General features: G+C 44.7%; 1 protein-coding gene across 3 annotated transcripts in view; it reads left to right on the top strand.

Moving 5' to 3' along the window:
* The window catches only part of robo4 (roundabout, axon guidance receptor, homolog 4 (Drosophila)), a 96,378-nt gene that overhangs the window by 15,614 nt on the left and 64,557 nt on the right, over positions 1 to 16,207 (top strand). For all 3 annotated transcript variants that reach the window (XM_055660833.1, XM_055660831.1, XM_055660832.1), the window contains exon 2: positions 12,244 to 12,570. In XM_055660833.1, coding sequence (XP_055516808.1) covers positions 12,244 to 12,570 — 327 coding nt within the window. The remainder of the gene's footprint in view (positions 1 to 12,243; positions 12,571 to 16,207) is intronic.

The following is a 16,207-nucleotide window of genomic DNA, read 5'->3' as shown; positions in this document are numbered from 1 at the left end:
GGTACTGATGGAGAAAGCTTCATTAACAAACCAAACACTTGTGGCAGCAACTTCAAGACGACACCATTGGGAATGTTCCAATTATATCAATCATTGCATTGCACACAACTAATTTCCAGAGATATATTTTCTGCAGAGCATGTCATAATCTGGCATATGCAGCCTAAAATGATGGTAGTATCATATTAAGCAGAAATATCAGAGGGGAATTGGTTATTTAAAAGAAACTTAAGAAGAGCGGGTGATTGAGTAATTGAATAACTCTTAAAGAGCTGTTTCTGGGCTATGTCCGTACCTTATGATCCCTTTGGTTGGATGGCTCCATAAGTCAAAATAGATGTGAAACATGTAATCTGTTTAATGCACATTCACACTTGCTTGAAAGGTAAATGGAAACCCTGGTATTTGTTGGGAAGATGGTGGTGATAATGATTATATGACAGCCTACAGTCTGCTGGGAGAACAAAGAATTCATCATTCCTCCTTGAAGCTATCACACATCAACCCCTCGGCAAAAGGGATTTCACTTTAATAACTTTAGAATCACTGAGTTGTACTGCGTAGATAAGGGTCCTTTGGCCCATCATGTTCAGTCTCAAGAAGGGTCTCAACCCGAATCGTCACCCATTCCTTCTCTCCAGTGATGCTGCCTACCCCGCTGAGTTACTCCAGCATTTTGTATCAACCTTCGATTTCACCCAGCATCTGCAGTTCCTTCCAACATATGTTCATGCTGCCCTTTGTACATCTACACTAATTCCATTTACCCACCAAAATCCTTCCAAACATTGTCTATTAACTGTCTGTTTCAATGCTGTCTAATGTCATAATTGCACACGATTCCACCACATCCTCTGGTAGATATTCAGTCGCTCTGTGTGAAAGTTTGATACCTCAGATATTACCAAACTTTTCTGAAATAATAATCAGGTTTAGGATAATTCAAATTCAAATGATTTAATTCATAGGTAATGTAGAAACAAGGAACTGCAGATGTTGCTTTGCAAAAAAAGACAGAATATGCTGGAGTAACTCAGCGGCTCAGACAGCATCCCTGGAGAACATGTATAGGCAATGTTTTGTCTACCTTCGATTCTCCAGCATCTGCAGTTCCTTCTTTAACATCCCGGGAGAACATGTATAGGCAATGTTTAAGGTCGGGACCCCAAGCAATTCCTGTAGATCCCTTTTATAAAATAACTGTGATGCCAAATTTTCACAAAGTGGTTGATAGTGGCCTGAATTTCCCTGTAAAGGGGATTAATAAAGTATTTATTATTATTATTATTATTATTATTATTATTATAGTTGGGATGTGGATGCCCTGAAATCTCCAGAACTCTGCTGTCCTTCAGAGAGGCCTGGATGGTGCCACAATAGCAGCTTGCAGTGTCTGAGCTAATGATAAGGATGGCAGCGTGATGCTGGACAAGTCAGGGTGGCATAGGGGCGCAGCGGATAGAGCTGCTGCCTCAGTGCCAGAGAGCTATCCCGACTTTGGGTGCTGTCTGTGCGGTGTTTGCAGGCACTCCCTGTGTGCATGGATTTCCTCTGGGTGCTCTGGATTTCTCACACATCCCAAAGATGGGCAAGTTTGCATCTTAATTGGCCTCTAATGTACCAGGAGTTGGTGAGAAAGTGGGATAATATAGTACTGATGTAAATACTTTGGCATGGACTCAGTGTGCCAGCCATTCTGTTTCCATGCTGTATCCCAAAACGAAACATGCAGGAATAATAAATGGCACGGATGGAGATTGACCGATTCTGGAATAGTACAGATGTCAAGGGATATGAGGAGAAGGCAGGAGAATGGAGTTGAAAGGGAAAGATAGATGAGCCATGATTGAATGGTGGAGTAGACTCGATGGGCTGAATGACCTAATTTTGTTCCTTATGAGAGCACTCATTGAATTTATAGTTCAACGTCCACCATCCCCCCCCCCCCCCCCCCCATTGCATTGACCTTGCGATAATTACAAGACTGTGTCGATTCACAAATCTATTGAACTGCGATTATAGCACTCGACGGTGGAAAGGTATTGGTCAATACTGAGATGGGAGATTTGAAAATATATTTTTCCATAGACATTTGAAAGGGCTGCCAGGATAAAGTAGTGAATATCTTGTTGGTAACAGCAAAGAGATGGCTAATTATCTGTTTCTAAAGCCCTTGTCCCACTTAGGAAACCTGAACGGAAACCTGAACGGAAACCTCTGAGACTTTGCGCCCCACCCAAGGTTTCCGTGTGGTTCCCGGAGGTTTTTGTCAGTCTACCTACCTGCTTCCACTACCTGCAACCTCCGGCAACCTCTCTGGGAACCGCACGGAAACCTTGGGTGGGGCGCAAAGTCTCCAGAGGTTTCCGTTCAGGTTTCCTAAGTGGGACAGGGGCATAAGTGTCTTAAGTATAAGGATAGATACTGATGATTAAATGACCTGGCCGATAGTGACTCGTGGTTTTTACAGAGCTGCTGCTCATTGGGAGGGATGGGGAGTTTGAACGATCTCTCCACGTGATTTTAAGTGATCTGATGGGTTGTAGAGACATTAGGGTTTTCACCTGGGGATTTAGTTTGTAGCAGCTCTTCCCACCTGAGGAATGTTTGGTTATCCATTAAGTGCAGCTGGTTAGGAAACAGAAAAAAAAACACTTATCCAACCCATTGCAAGCCAGTTAGGTGCTGCACTCAATTCAAACCAATAAAGGAGATAGCAATTAGAAGATCGGTACAAAACGCTGGAGTAACTGAGTGGGTCAGGCAGCATCTCTGCAGAGAAGGAATGGGTGACGTTTCAGGTCGAGACCCTTCTTCAGACCGAGAGTCAAAGGAAAGGGGAATAAGAGATATAGTTGGTGCTTAGGACAAATGAATGGGAGATAGGCGAAAACAATGATAATCATGGAAATGTGGAGCCCACAATGGCCCATTGTTGGCTGTGGGATAGGTGATAATGAGTTATACAGACAAGATGTCAGTGAAAGTTGTACGATGATTAGGGTGGGGGAGGGATGGAGAGAGAGGGGATGCAAGGGTTACTTGAAGTTGGAGAAATCAATATTCGTAGTGCTGGTTGTAAGCTGCCCAAGTCAAATATGAGGTGCTGTTCCTCCAATTTGCATTTGACTTCAGTCTGACAATGTAGGAAGCCCTCGACAGAAAGGTCAGTGTAGAAATGGGAGGGCAGTAAAGGGCCTGTCCCACTGCGGCGACCTAGTTCGTGAGTTTAGAAGAGTTTGCCCTTGACTCATACTTGCAGCATGGTCGACACAAGGTCCTAGGAGGTCTCTGTAACTCTCCTTCATGCTCGAGAGTAGTCCCCGTGTACTCGAGGCCCCAGCTTGATCGCGGCGTTTTTTTCAACATGCTGTAAAATGCCCGCGAGTAAAAAAAGGTCGCCATGGAAAAAATCGATATTTTTTTACTCGTAGCTTTAGTCAAGGTAGGTCGTAATGTTATCATAGGTAATCGAAGGCAATCAAAGATAATCAAAGGTAAAGTCAAAGGGAAACCTCGTAGAGTAAAAGGTAAGTAAACCGACCAGTAATGTTAAATGCCCGCTAAACTTTATTAAAAAGTTGGCTTCGTAAAAGTGTCTCCACTCTTTCTCCGCCCCTTCTTCACCACTCCCACCCCCCCATCCCCCCCTTCTCTGCCCCCTCCCACCTCCGCGCTCTCTAAAGGACTTACCATAACTGTGCCAGCCGTCTTTTACCTTCCTGTTCATCGCGAGTGTGAATTTCAGACAGCGCTCCCCCACTTTCCCTGGCCCCCACCTTTGCGATGTGTTTGTGTGTGTGTGCGCGCAGACGGTCGATCCGGCTCGCGGTTTCATCACTGACGGTCGATCCAGCTCGAGGTTTACCAGGCGAGTGCCCTCGAGCTTGAAGGTTGAAGACAGTCGGTGAAAAGTCTCATTAGTGGGACAGGCCCTTTAAAGTGTTTGGCAACTGGTAAATTCCTTTGTATGCTCAAGGGAACCAACATCTGTTTCAGGCACATAGCCACAGCCATAGACTCAAGTGACATCCAATCAGTTGCATGTGTAATAATCACCTTCGAAATTAAACCTCTTTGTAACCACTATTCCCCTTTGAGGTCAAATTTTAACTATGAGTTCTAGAGTTACAAGTACTGTATTTATTGTAATTATGTCTTCCTTAGATCAGTAATAATTTTTATTTTAATGCTGCCTTGTTATTTTGCTCCGTTTTGGAGTGCAGTCATCAACTGCACACCTGGGGCAGATTCTGTCTCCTGTTCTGGTAAACAGCTATTACAGTAGAAACCAAGGGGAACAACTAAACCTAGATTGAAATGTAATCCTTGACGGTTAGGTATGTAAATAAGGCGGAGCAGGTAAGGAAGTTCAGTCCCTGGGATCTGCTGGATTTGGATAGTTCCAATCAAAACTGGTAACACGATACCTCAATGTAGAGTTATTGAGTCATACAGCCCACACCAACAGGCCCTTCAGCACAACCTTCCCACCTTCCCACACCGACCAATATGTCCCATCTACACTACTCCCACCTGCCTGCATTTGGCCCCTTATCCCCTAAAGCTACCTGTACACGATCTTATCTAAATGTTTCTTAAACATTGCGATAGTGCCTGCCTCAAATATCTCCTCCGGCAGTTCGTTCCATACACTCACCACCCTTTGTGTGAAAAAGTTACCTCCCCCCCCCCCCCCCCCCCAGGTTCTTAGTAAATGTTTTCCCCCGCACACTGTTCATTTTTGAGTTCTCTCCAGGTTTACGACAGGAATCCTTTCCCGAGAACTGTTCGCAACCTGAACAGTTCACCAGTGGGGAAATCAGCTACGATCCATCCTCACAAGATAGAAGATGTCTACTTTTCGGCCCCATAGCAGCAGAAAAATCCATCCTGCCCTTCCCGACACCCGTTCCTATGTATGGGCTGTACATATGTTGGACCTTTAGTACTGCTATGACCCCTCCACCCAGTCATATAACCACACTGGTAATCATTGTCTGGGCTTGTCTTTTGAAAATTAATTGAAGTGTTAGTAACGTGAGGAAAAACAGTCCTCTTTGAATTGTACCTGGGAACCACTTGAAAAAGTAGATTGAGCCTCAGTTTAATGTCTCTGCTGAGAAAAGCACCTCAAGCAATGCAAAACTTCCTCAGTATTACAGGCAAAATGTGTGGGATTGAACTGCAGATGCTGGTTTATAGCAAAGATAGATGCAAAGGCTGCTGTAACTCAATGGGTTAGTCCCACTTTCCCGAGTAACTCACAAATTCTCAGGTAGGTCGGGACGTTTTTTAAGCATGTTGAAAAATGTCCACAAGTAAAAGAAATAGCCCCGAGTACCTACGGCTGGCTTTTACTGTAATTCTCAGAGTTTGAATCGAGGGGAAAACTCAGAAGAATTTGTGAGTAACTCGGAAAATGGGACAGGGACTTTACTGCAGCATTTTCTGCCTATCTTCCTCAGTACTGCTTTGGAGCAGTCACAAGGTCATACAGCATTGAAATAGGCCCTTCGGCCCAATGCCCACATGACGACCAAGATGTCCCACCTAGGCTAGTCCCATTTCCCTGCGTTTGGTTCATGACCCTCTAAGCCTTTCCTATCCATGTACCTGTCCAGGTGTCTTTTTGTGACTTGGGGAAGAGAGTTGCCTCTGAGGTGCCCTGGGGTGGAATCACCGGTGGAAGGGGACAACTGCAACAAATGGACCATTTGGAAAGCGAAGGCTAAAGTGGATTTAGTCGGAATGTTTATAATGGTGCCTGAACTTTCTCCTGAAAAACTGCAATTTGTTGCCCACCCCACGCCAACATTTCCTCCTTCAAGTCTCTGATCTCATCCCATTCTCAAAGTGGCCATTCTGTTCACAGTGTCATTTTCTTCTGGTGTAATTTTTTTAATCACACTAGTCAAGGGGCAACATTTGTATCTGTCATTTTTCCACACAGACAATATGACTGGAAATGAACGGGAATGAGTATTGGGCCTTTGTATTGTAGCACAGTCTTTGACTAGTCCTTCTGTCTCGTGAGACCCTTGAGCCTTGAGCTAAATTTATGCTATTGATGTATTACACTGGATTTTGTTCTACCAGCTTTCGTGGCTTCAGGGATTTTGCAATTCGGGGAATTTCAGCTGACTGATGGGAAGAATAAACCGTGTTCCTTATGCAGGGTGTTGTGCCCAGACAACTTGTACAAGAAACGTTTGTTTTCTTAATCCTCTGGGCTGAAATAAAGCCAACTTCACATAGAATGCAAGATTAGCCCTGTTATTGATTTTACTTTCTAATGAGCGTTTTTACAGCTCATGAATAGGGGAACGTGATCTCACAGATTCGGCTCCCTTGACATCACGGAATTTGGGATCGCAACAAGCGTACAGCTTTAAGTGTGACTCATCTGTAGTGTGCAAACATCGGTGTGAATTTATGGGGGTACCTAGTGATTCAATTGCCGGATTGAGAAAGGAACGTTCTGGGAATTATCTGTGAGTGAGTCGGGTGGATTGGGAGTCAACAGTCAAGAATATTTGTACCAAAAACAGAAAATTGAAATTCTGTAAACACTGTACTCATAAATAACATAATAAACAAAAAAACTTCAATGAATTAAGTACCCAATTTTAAAACAAATAGCCCGAGGCCCTTAGTGCAACCAAGACAGTTCATAGTTCATAGTTTAGTTTGTTTGTTGTGTTTAAAGAGCCTGATGGTTGTTGGGGAAACATATGTTCTTGAACCTGGAGGTCACAGTGTCAAGACTTCTATGACTTTCTCCTGATGGTCAGAGTGAAATGAGAGCATGGCCAATGTGGATTGGGTGCAGTTATCGTCATGTATTTTGGGAAGGTATTTCTGCATACACCTGAAATGGACATCAAAGTACAATGATGTACATTGGAGGCTCACCTTGGGATCGAGGAAGCACTGGGATACTTCATTAGGCTGCATTTAAGGAGCTGGATGGAGTCATTGCCTGGAAACGGTGCTTGTAATGTGGACCATTTCCACATAGATAAATCTATACCAGGGGTTCCCAACCTTTTTCATCCCGTTTACCCCTGGCAAATTTAATAGCACATGGCAATGTTATTTCACTTATTTATGAACAACTAATGATGAATAGATACCGGTATACCAGAGCCAAACACAGTCGGTCAATGAGGAAACAAAAAATATGTATGAATCCAGAATCAACAAATGTACCCCCTGGGTAGGTGAAATTTACCCCAGGTTGGGAACCCTTGATCTATACAGAGATGTGTCACATGGCTTCCTATTCCCTTCATACGCACCTTTCATAACATTAGCTCTCTTCTTGCTTAGTTCAAACAATTCTTCATAGCATTTGTCTCCCATCTTCAACCCTAAAGATGGTGCCTCCTGAGCTAAATCTCCTTAATTCTGCTGAGGCCCAGAAGATAATTATGGATATATGGCAGGAAATTCCCTCGTGTCCATCCTCGAAAGGTTGAATTTCATGAGTACATGAGAAACTATAATCCCAATTCTGGCCAATTTGACATCAGGTGCAAATGGAAATTGCGGAAAAAATAACATGAAATACAATTGCAAATTGAAACTACATTAAACCGAGCTTGGCATGTTTGCATCTTGAGCTGAAAAACACCGTGTTGAAATTCATATAATAAAACTAAGGCTGAATGGAGCGATTTGACCTTGCCCTGGCCTACCCCTAATTCTTAAAATGTGGCCCCCTGGTTCAGGACTCCCACACCATCGGGAACATGTTTCCTGCCTCTAGTGTGTCGAAACCCTTAATAATCTTATGTTTCAATAAGATTCCCTCTCATCCTTCTAAATTCCAGAGTCTACAAGCCCAGCCAACATTGTGATTCCTGCCTCAACTACCTCCTCTGGCAGCTCTTTCTATACACAGTCGTTATTGGAACACAATTATGTTCATCTGTAGTACATATACTTTAAATAACTTGTCTTGAGATGCTGGAGAGGGATGCACCAGCTTGCACAGCAGCGGCGGCTGAAACAGACTAAACAGCACTGGTAGTCTCACTTACAAAGGCACCAGCAATAACACTTTATCACAAACACAACTCTTCCAGACCTCCTGCAGAATAAAAGACGGACATCCTGACATCCAGCTTCATGTTGCTGATGTTTTAACCGAGTGTTTCCAAAGTCGGCCAATGGCTCTGTGCTAGCACGTTTCAGCTTCCTGTCAACAGTAGAAATAGCTCAGTCCTTACAATCAGAGGCTTCCTGTGCATTGGAAAAGCTTTCATGTCGGAGACCTTGATAAAGAAGGAAGTGATGCCTGGGATCTATGCAGAGTTTGAGGCTTGGTCAGCAATAGGAAATTCCAATCTGTTGACAATATGTTCCAATGTAAGTGAAGAGAATGGAAATGTATTTACCTGCACTATAATTAACAACCTTTTACATAATCTGCCTTAACTGTCGTGGGAACAAAAATGTACGGGCATCCTGTGCATAAATCATTCTTATTGCTCAATGCAATGTATTCCTGCCATTTGACCATATAATTCCTATTTCTCAGGTGCTTATTAAGCGTCTAAAACTTCCAATGTGTTGGTCAGGAAGCATTGGCTATCACGTTATATGTGTTGGAAGGAACTGCAGATGTTGGTTTATACCGAAGGTAGACACAATGTGCTGGTAACTCAGTCAGTATCTCCAGCATCTCTGGAGAAAAAGGTTGGGTGACGTTTCGGATTGAAGAATAGTATCGCATCTTAACTAACATTTTGACTTTAGTTGACATCACTAAAAAAGATTACCTAGTCATTGTGCGCATAGCTGTTGTGGTATTGATGGAAGAGTGTGATTTGTTTGTGTTACTACATTTACTCTCAACATACATTTCATGGCTCTAAATTGTGTTTTGAAGTGAAGGGTGAATATCATATTGAGATTCCTAAATGTTGCTGTTTTTTCTCATGAGTGTTTCTCTCTCAGATGGCCTTGCTGAGGACATACATTGAGTCACACAGAGAAATAGTAGGGAAACAGGCCTTTCGGCCCACTGAATCTATGCTGACCATCAACCACCCATTTACACAAAATCCTACATTAAGCCCCTTTTTAAAAATCTCTCCACTTGCGCATCAACTACCTCAAGATTCTACCACTCACACACATGCTGGAGGCAATTTACTGTGGTCAATTAAATTACTAATTTGAATGTATTTGGGAGGGGGAAAGAACCCAGAGCACTTGGAGCATATCCATGCGGTCAAGAAAAAAGTACAAACTCCACATACACAGATAGCACATGAAGTCAGGATTGGACCCAGTTCTGTCCAGAAAGTTCATGCCCGTGTGAATTAGGGATGTCATTCTGTGATGTGTCGTACATCTTGCTTCTAATGGTCAGTCTCATTCAGTGAGGCAGTACCTCGACAAGCTGCACCACTGACCTGTTCCAAGTTACAGATTCCTCTGCGCTGCTGCATAGCATGGATCAAACCCAAATAAGGGCCTGTCCCACCAGCATACGCCTGCATGCGGCAAGCGCAACCTAACGTGGTCGCTTGAGCCGTACGGCCTCGCGCGTGGTCGCTTGAGCCTCACTCGACCTTCGCGCGGTTCCCGCTTCTAGTTTGGTCGCGCTTGACGCATGCTGTTGAGACCAGCCCTTTAGGTCGCGCATGCCGTATGCAGGTCGCATGCTCGTGGGACAGGCCCTTTAGGGTCACACAAAGGGTGCTGGGTATATGGAATGAGCTGCTAGAGGAGGCAGTTGAAGCATGTACTATAACAACGTTTAATAGATATTTGGGCAGGTACAAGGATAGGGGAATTTAGAGGGATATAGGCCAAATGCAGGCAGGTAAGTACTGCATATGGGGCATCTATGTTGGCTTGGGTAAGTTGGGTCAAGGGGCCTTTTTCCATGCTGTACGACCTCTAAAATATGGAGTCTACATCCTGCACCTTGATGATCCCAAAGGCACTGCTGATGTGGTACGGCCATTTCATTGAGCTGCTTTGTTATAGGGAGGCTGTAGTAGCTCAATGGGTCAGGCAGCATCTCTGGAGAACATGGCTAGGGGATGTTTTGGGTTGGGATCGTGCTTCAGGCTCAGACTTTATTTATTGGGGATCCATGCCTTACTCTCTGGAGATGTATGACAGTTATTTGGGATAAGATGCACAAGTAGGAAGTTTCCATTAGTTATTTTGTGGGTAAAGTCTAATATAGATTTAAAATGACAGAACGTACAGTCAGATAATGCATTTTGAAACTTAAGTTCTTATCTTTAAAATAAACAGGTCAGTGGAACAGATCGAGCATTTTGTTGATTGACCAAGCCCAGTAGATTCCATTGCTGCGGGACATTCCAGTGAGTCAGACAGGAACTCTTGACGGAGAGTATTGTGATGTGGGCCAGTATTGTTGGAACAATAAGCCTCCAATGTGCATGGTCCATTATTAAAAGAAAGTTTCCTGTTTTGACAGCTGAATCTGGGGGGGACGTGCGGATATTTTTTCTCCTTTGTATTGGAGCAAAGACTTGTACAGGAACAATATTGTGTGTCAAGGCAGGCCTCATTCTCTCGTGTATACTCAACACGTTATACTACAGTCAGTCCCGCAAAATCAATCAGGGTGCATACAGGCAAATGGGGAAGTGAGCTTGGTGAGAGAGTTGTATTTATGTTGACGGGTGCATTACTCAAGTAAAGTAAAGTAAATTGCCTGTGTATAATTTCTGCAGAGGTAATTTAGACTTTGAAAGATTCAGCGCAGACATAGGCCCTTTTTGACCCTGTGAGTCTGCGCCGACCAGCGACCACCTCGTAAACTACAAGGGGTACACCACAAATTCGTACTCCGGGTACACGACACACTTGGGACGTTTTACAATTTTTACTGAAACCAAAACCAATTCATCTACAAACTCTCTATATTTCTCTCACCTACTGCATTTATGGGGAAAATGTCTTGCCCATGGGAATGAGGGATGTCACCCTGTGCGTGCAGTACTACCTCCTCCCAATGGTCGGTTTCATTCATGAGTGCTCCTATATGAAATAACCACATCAATCACTGCACCAAATAAGCAAGAAGCAATGTCAAGCTTGGACGGCAGTCTAAGGCACTGTTTGGTTGGATTAGGTGCACGGGTAGAGGAATCGGCTTCATCGGGGAGAAGCAGATTGGCCAGGATTGCAGTTCCCGATCATTATCTTGCAACTCTCTGTTGGAAGGTGTTCATGAGGATTCTTGTGTCTCACTTTCACGCTAGATTTAATACACATTTCGACAGGTACATGAATAGGACAGGTTTAGAGGGATATGGGCCAAACAAAGGCAGGTGGGACTGATGTAGCTGGGACTTGTTGGCCGGTGTGGGCAAGTTGGGCCAAAGGACCCAAGGTGTGTATGATGACTATGAGTTTTTGTGTTTTCATCTCTGGTCTTTGTCCAACCATCTGCCGAGCACCCCCTCCCCCCCACCCCCCCCCCCTCCCCTCCCCCCCCCACCCCCCCTCCCCTCCCCCCCTCACCCCCCCCCCTCACCTGTATCAACCTGTTATCTGCCAAGCCACAAAGTGCTGGAGTACCATCTGAAGAAAGGTCCCCACCTGAAACATCATTTATTCTTCTTCTCCAGAGATGCTGCCCGCTGAGTTACAGCAGCTCTTTGTGTCTTCCCTTGTGTCTACATGACCACTGGTCATTGTGTGTGGACAGAGTTTCTCAATGCTGTTCATATGGCCTCCACCGGAATCAGCAGTCCTTGGCATGGAGGATCATCCATGAAGAACAGCCACTTATATGAAGTTGTGCAGGGATTGTGGAAATGTGGGGATTAATTCTAGAGACTCTAGATCCATCAGGCAACCAAAGTGAGCATCTATTTAAAATAAAATTGTGCGATTTTCGTTGTTGCCAGCAAGGCTGTATTTGCTGTCTTCAGACTTTACAAATACACTGCAGAAACAGGCCCTTCAGTGCCGACCAGCGATCACCCCACAACACTAGCTATCCTAAACACTAAGGACAAGTTTAAATCTACCAAAGCCAATTGCCCGACAAACCTCTGCATCTTTGGAATGTGGGAGAAAATCGGAACACCAGGAAAAAAGACACGTGGGCTCAGGGAGAATGTACAGCCCATATAGATAGCACCCGTAGTCATAGAGTCATACAGCATAGAAGCAGGATGATTGACTAGGATTCAATGATGTATAGCACTGAGGATTAATTGCCGATAACTTGTATTTCAGATTCCCGGCTGCGTCTGGACGAGTCGCCGCCTGAGATAGTCGAGCATCCGACAGATCTTGCCGTATTCTGGGGCGAGCCGGCTACCCTGAACTGCCGGGCGGAGGGCAGGCCCCATCCAGTCATCGAGTGGTACAGGAATGGCGAACGTGTGGAGACCAGCAATGACGACCCTCTGTCCCATCGCACTCTACTGCCACACGGCTCCCTCTTCTTCTTCCAGGTGATCCAGAGGCGTAAAGGAAAGTCCGATGAAGGGATATACACGTGCGTGGCAAGGAACCACCTGGGGAACGCCTTGAGTAAGAATGCATCACTCTATGTGGCAAGTGAGTAATCTACTCTCTATTCCGTTGGCTGTTTAATATTTTGTGCAGGACTCACTGGGAAGTTCTCAGTGACCTTTTAAGGAATAGGAAATGTTCACTTATGTCCTCAGAACACAGCAAAGAGCAGCGCAATGTTTAGATATTCAGCATGGAAACATGCCATTTGGCCCACTAAGTCCATGCCAACCATCAATCACCCGCTCACACTAGTTCTATGTTATCTCACTTTTGCATCCACTTCCTACACATTAAGGTCAATTTACAGAGGCCAAGTTTAGAAGTGCACTCTCAGCAACTCTTTGGTACACTCATCCTTTAGTTTAGTTTAGAGGTACAGTGTAGAAATAGGCCCTTCGACCCATCGAGTCAACGCCGACCAACGATCCCCGCATACTAATGCTATCCCACGCGCACTAGAGACGATTTACAATTTTACCAAGCCAATTCGCCTGCAAACCTGTGCGTCTTTGGAATGTAGAAAGAAACTGGAGATCTCGGAGAAAACCCACGCAGGTCACGGGGAGAATGTACAAACTCTGTACAAACAGCACCCATAGTCAGGATCGAACCCGGGTTCCTGGCACTTGTAAGGCAGCAACTCTACTGCTGTGCCACTTTGCCCCCCTGCCACGATGTGGCCTGCCTCTCTGCTTTTCCAGCTATCTTCTCCCCCACCCCCTACACAATCAGTCTGAAAAGGGTCTCAACCCAAAACATCACCCATCCATGTTCTCCAGAGATGCTGCCTTACCTGCTAAGTTACTTTGGCACTTTATGGCCATTTGAGTCTTGAATATTGATGGACTTTGCTGAACACTTAAATCTGATTGAACATTTGCTTGGAAAGTTGAAAACATTGGTAGATCATTTAGATTTTGCTTGGATACACCCTTTGGTGATATTTTAATGCAAAATATGATGGCAGCTTCAACGATGCCTGAACAAGTCCTTCAGCCTAATAATTCCACATCGACCCGCCATCACCCCGTACGCTAGCACTATCCTACACACTAGGGCCAATTTTACAATTTTATTCCAGCCAGTTAACCTACAAACCTGCACGTCTTTGGAGTGTGGGAGGAAACCGAGGCATCCGGAGAAATCCCATGCGGTCACAGGAAGAACGTACAAACTCTGTGCAGATAGCACCCGTAGTCGGGATTGAACCTGGGTCTCTGGCACTATAAGGCAGCAGCTCTACCACTGCACTGCTGTACCATCCTTAATGATCTTCCAATGCAGTTTTCATCAAGGACACTGATGAGGTAATTGTCATAATGGTTACACCAAATGCATATGTAACAGTATGATTTTGCAGTGACCAGAAGGGAATTTTAAGTCAAGTTGTCACTGATGAAGGTCTTCCCTGGTCTGTGTGACGAGTTGGTGAAATCCATGTTTTGCTTTTGGAAAACATGATTTGAGATGGATGTGGATGAGGTTAGTCAGTCCAGAAATGATTGCACTCTTATACAACATTGCCGTATATAGTCAAATCATTTTTTTCTTTATAAAGTTAGAAGGTGCAATCAATAACTCTGCTCTAAATAAATTCTGTCAGTTCCTACTGGAGCAAGATTTTGTCGTTATTACAGATCAAAATTACATTTGCCAGCTTTGTCCAAAAGCAGAAATTCCTACCAAAGCTGTTTCCAGAAGGCAGAGGTAGATAGTTTTCTATAATTGTGTAACATTGACCAATGCACAGTGCAATTTTCAGTTCAATACAATGCATGAATCATTCAACATTGGCCCAGAGAGAGAATTGCGGACAAAGATTTTCCAGTTACAGGCAATGAGATTATTTGGGCAACTCGGCAAGATAAATGGAGATACAAGTTTACTTCCGTTTAATTTATTGTCGCGTGTATCAAGGTACGGTGGAAAGGTTTTTTGTTGAGGGCTATCCACTCAGTGGAAAGACTATACATGATTAAGCCCCTGTCCCACTTAGGAGACCTAAACAGCAACTTCTGGTGACCTTGCCCACCACCCCCAAAAAAAAATCAAGGTCGAGGTGAACTGCAACCTCCTACCACGTCCCACGCATATGTTGCAAACCTTCCTCGACTATGAAGAAAACCGGCTTCGACTGGACCTGTGACTAAAACATTATCGATTTTTAAAACGGCAACCTATTTTTAGTTGAGGCCGGTTTTAAACCTGATGACAAAAGAGCAGCAACCTGGATGAAGCCTCAACCATGCGGAAACCATTAGGGAGAGTGACCAAAACCTCCGGTGACCTCATGGAAACCTTGGGTGGCAGGCAAGGTCACCAGAGGTTGCTAGTTTAGGTCTCCTAAGTGGGACAGGGGCTTTGCTATCAAATCGCAGTGCAGAGATACAGGTTAAAGGGAATAACGTTTCGTGCACGATAATGTCCAATAAAATGTGATTAAGGATAGTCTGATGGTCTACTTCATGTTTACTTGAGACGACAGAGCATCTGAAACAACTGACAGATGATAGACACCCATAACACAACAATCTGCCACGTCCTAGGCGGTTAAAGTCCTGTAAGCGCTTCCTAACCAGCGTCACCCCATTGGAAACAACACCAACTGAAGCTCTCCTCCAGATGTGGAAGAACAGACTAGCCACTGTCCCTATTTCCACCATGATGGGCACAAGCCAGCAGCAGAGCGCTTAACACCAGGTGCTGATAAACACCGGCTGAACTGGAGATGTCTCAACCAACTGCGAACCAGGGTCGGGCGATCAAGGGTGACAATGCACGAATGGGGCTACATCGAGGGTACAACAAGCTGTGACTGTGGCACACAGACCCAGACAATGCAACGCCTACTGCAATGCCCAATCCATGTACTACTGCAGACCTTGCACTTAACTAGCAAGGTCCAAAAGCGTAACGATGTGTACAGCAGTGGCGAGCCACAACGTAGCCACGAAATAGCCACAATAAGGACACGGAAGAAGAAGACTTGAGAGATTCATGCCTCAAAAATGTATTCCTTCCTCCAGAGCATCCAATAGCCGTTGGGGCAGCAGAGATGTTTAGCTTTGTTTAGACATACAGTATTGAAACAGGCCCTTCGGCCCACACAAACACACAGACTGTTGCTCACCTATTCACACTTCTATGTTGTCCCACTTTTACATCCACTCTGTACACACTAGGGTCCGTGTACAGAGGCTGATTAACCTACAAACCTCATGTCCTTGGGATGTGGGAGGAAACTGGAGGAGCAAGAGGAAACCCATGCGGTCACCGTGAGAACGTGCAAACTCCACACAGACATGGTGTTCACACATGGTAAAGGAATCTTTGAAATGCAGGTGATGAATCATGGATTGTGTGATGTGTTTAGATACTGTGTGGTACTGTGCTCTAGAACAGCTTTTTATTTGGCAGAGCTGTCGGATAGGTGATAGACACAAAATGCTGGGGTAACTCACTGGGACAGGCAGCATTTCTGGAGAGAATGGGTGACGTTTCGGGCAGACACTTCTTCAGACAGGTAGGCAATTTTGGCACAGCCTGGAAAACCTCTCGAGAAGGGGGGGAGAAACTTTTAAGAAGTATAATAAAGTTTAGTGGGCATTTAACCTACCGGTCGGTTTTCTTGGGTCCTGAAAATTCCAATGAGCCAATCAAAATGCCCGGTCAGCGAAGG

The sequence above is a fragment of the Leucoraja erinacea genome, chromosome 32, assembly GCF_028641065.1.
Source record: "Leucoraja erinacea ecotype New England chromosome 32, Leri_hhj_1, whole genome shotgun sequence".
NCBI classification, from domain to species: domain Eukaryota; kingdom Metazoa; phylum Chordata; class Chondrichthyes; order Rajiformes; family Rajidae; genus Leucoraja; species Leucoraja erinaceus.
Note: the sequence above shows the minus strand (reverse complement) of the source record. Positions and strands in the feature narration are given on the sequence as shown.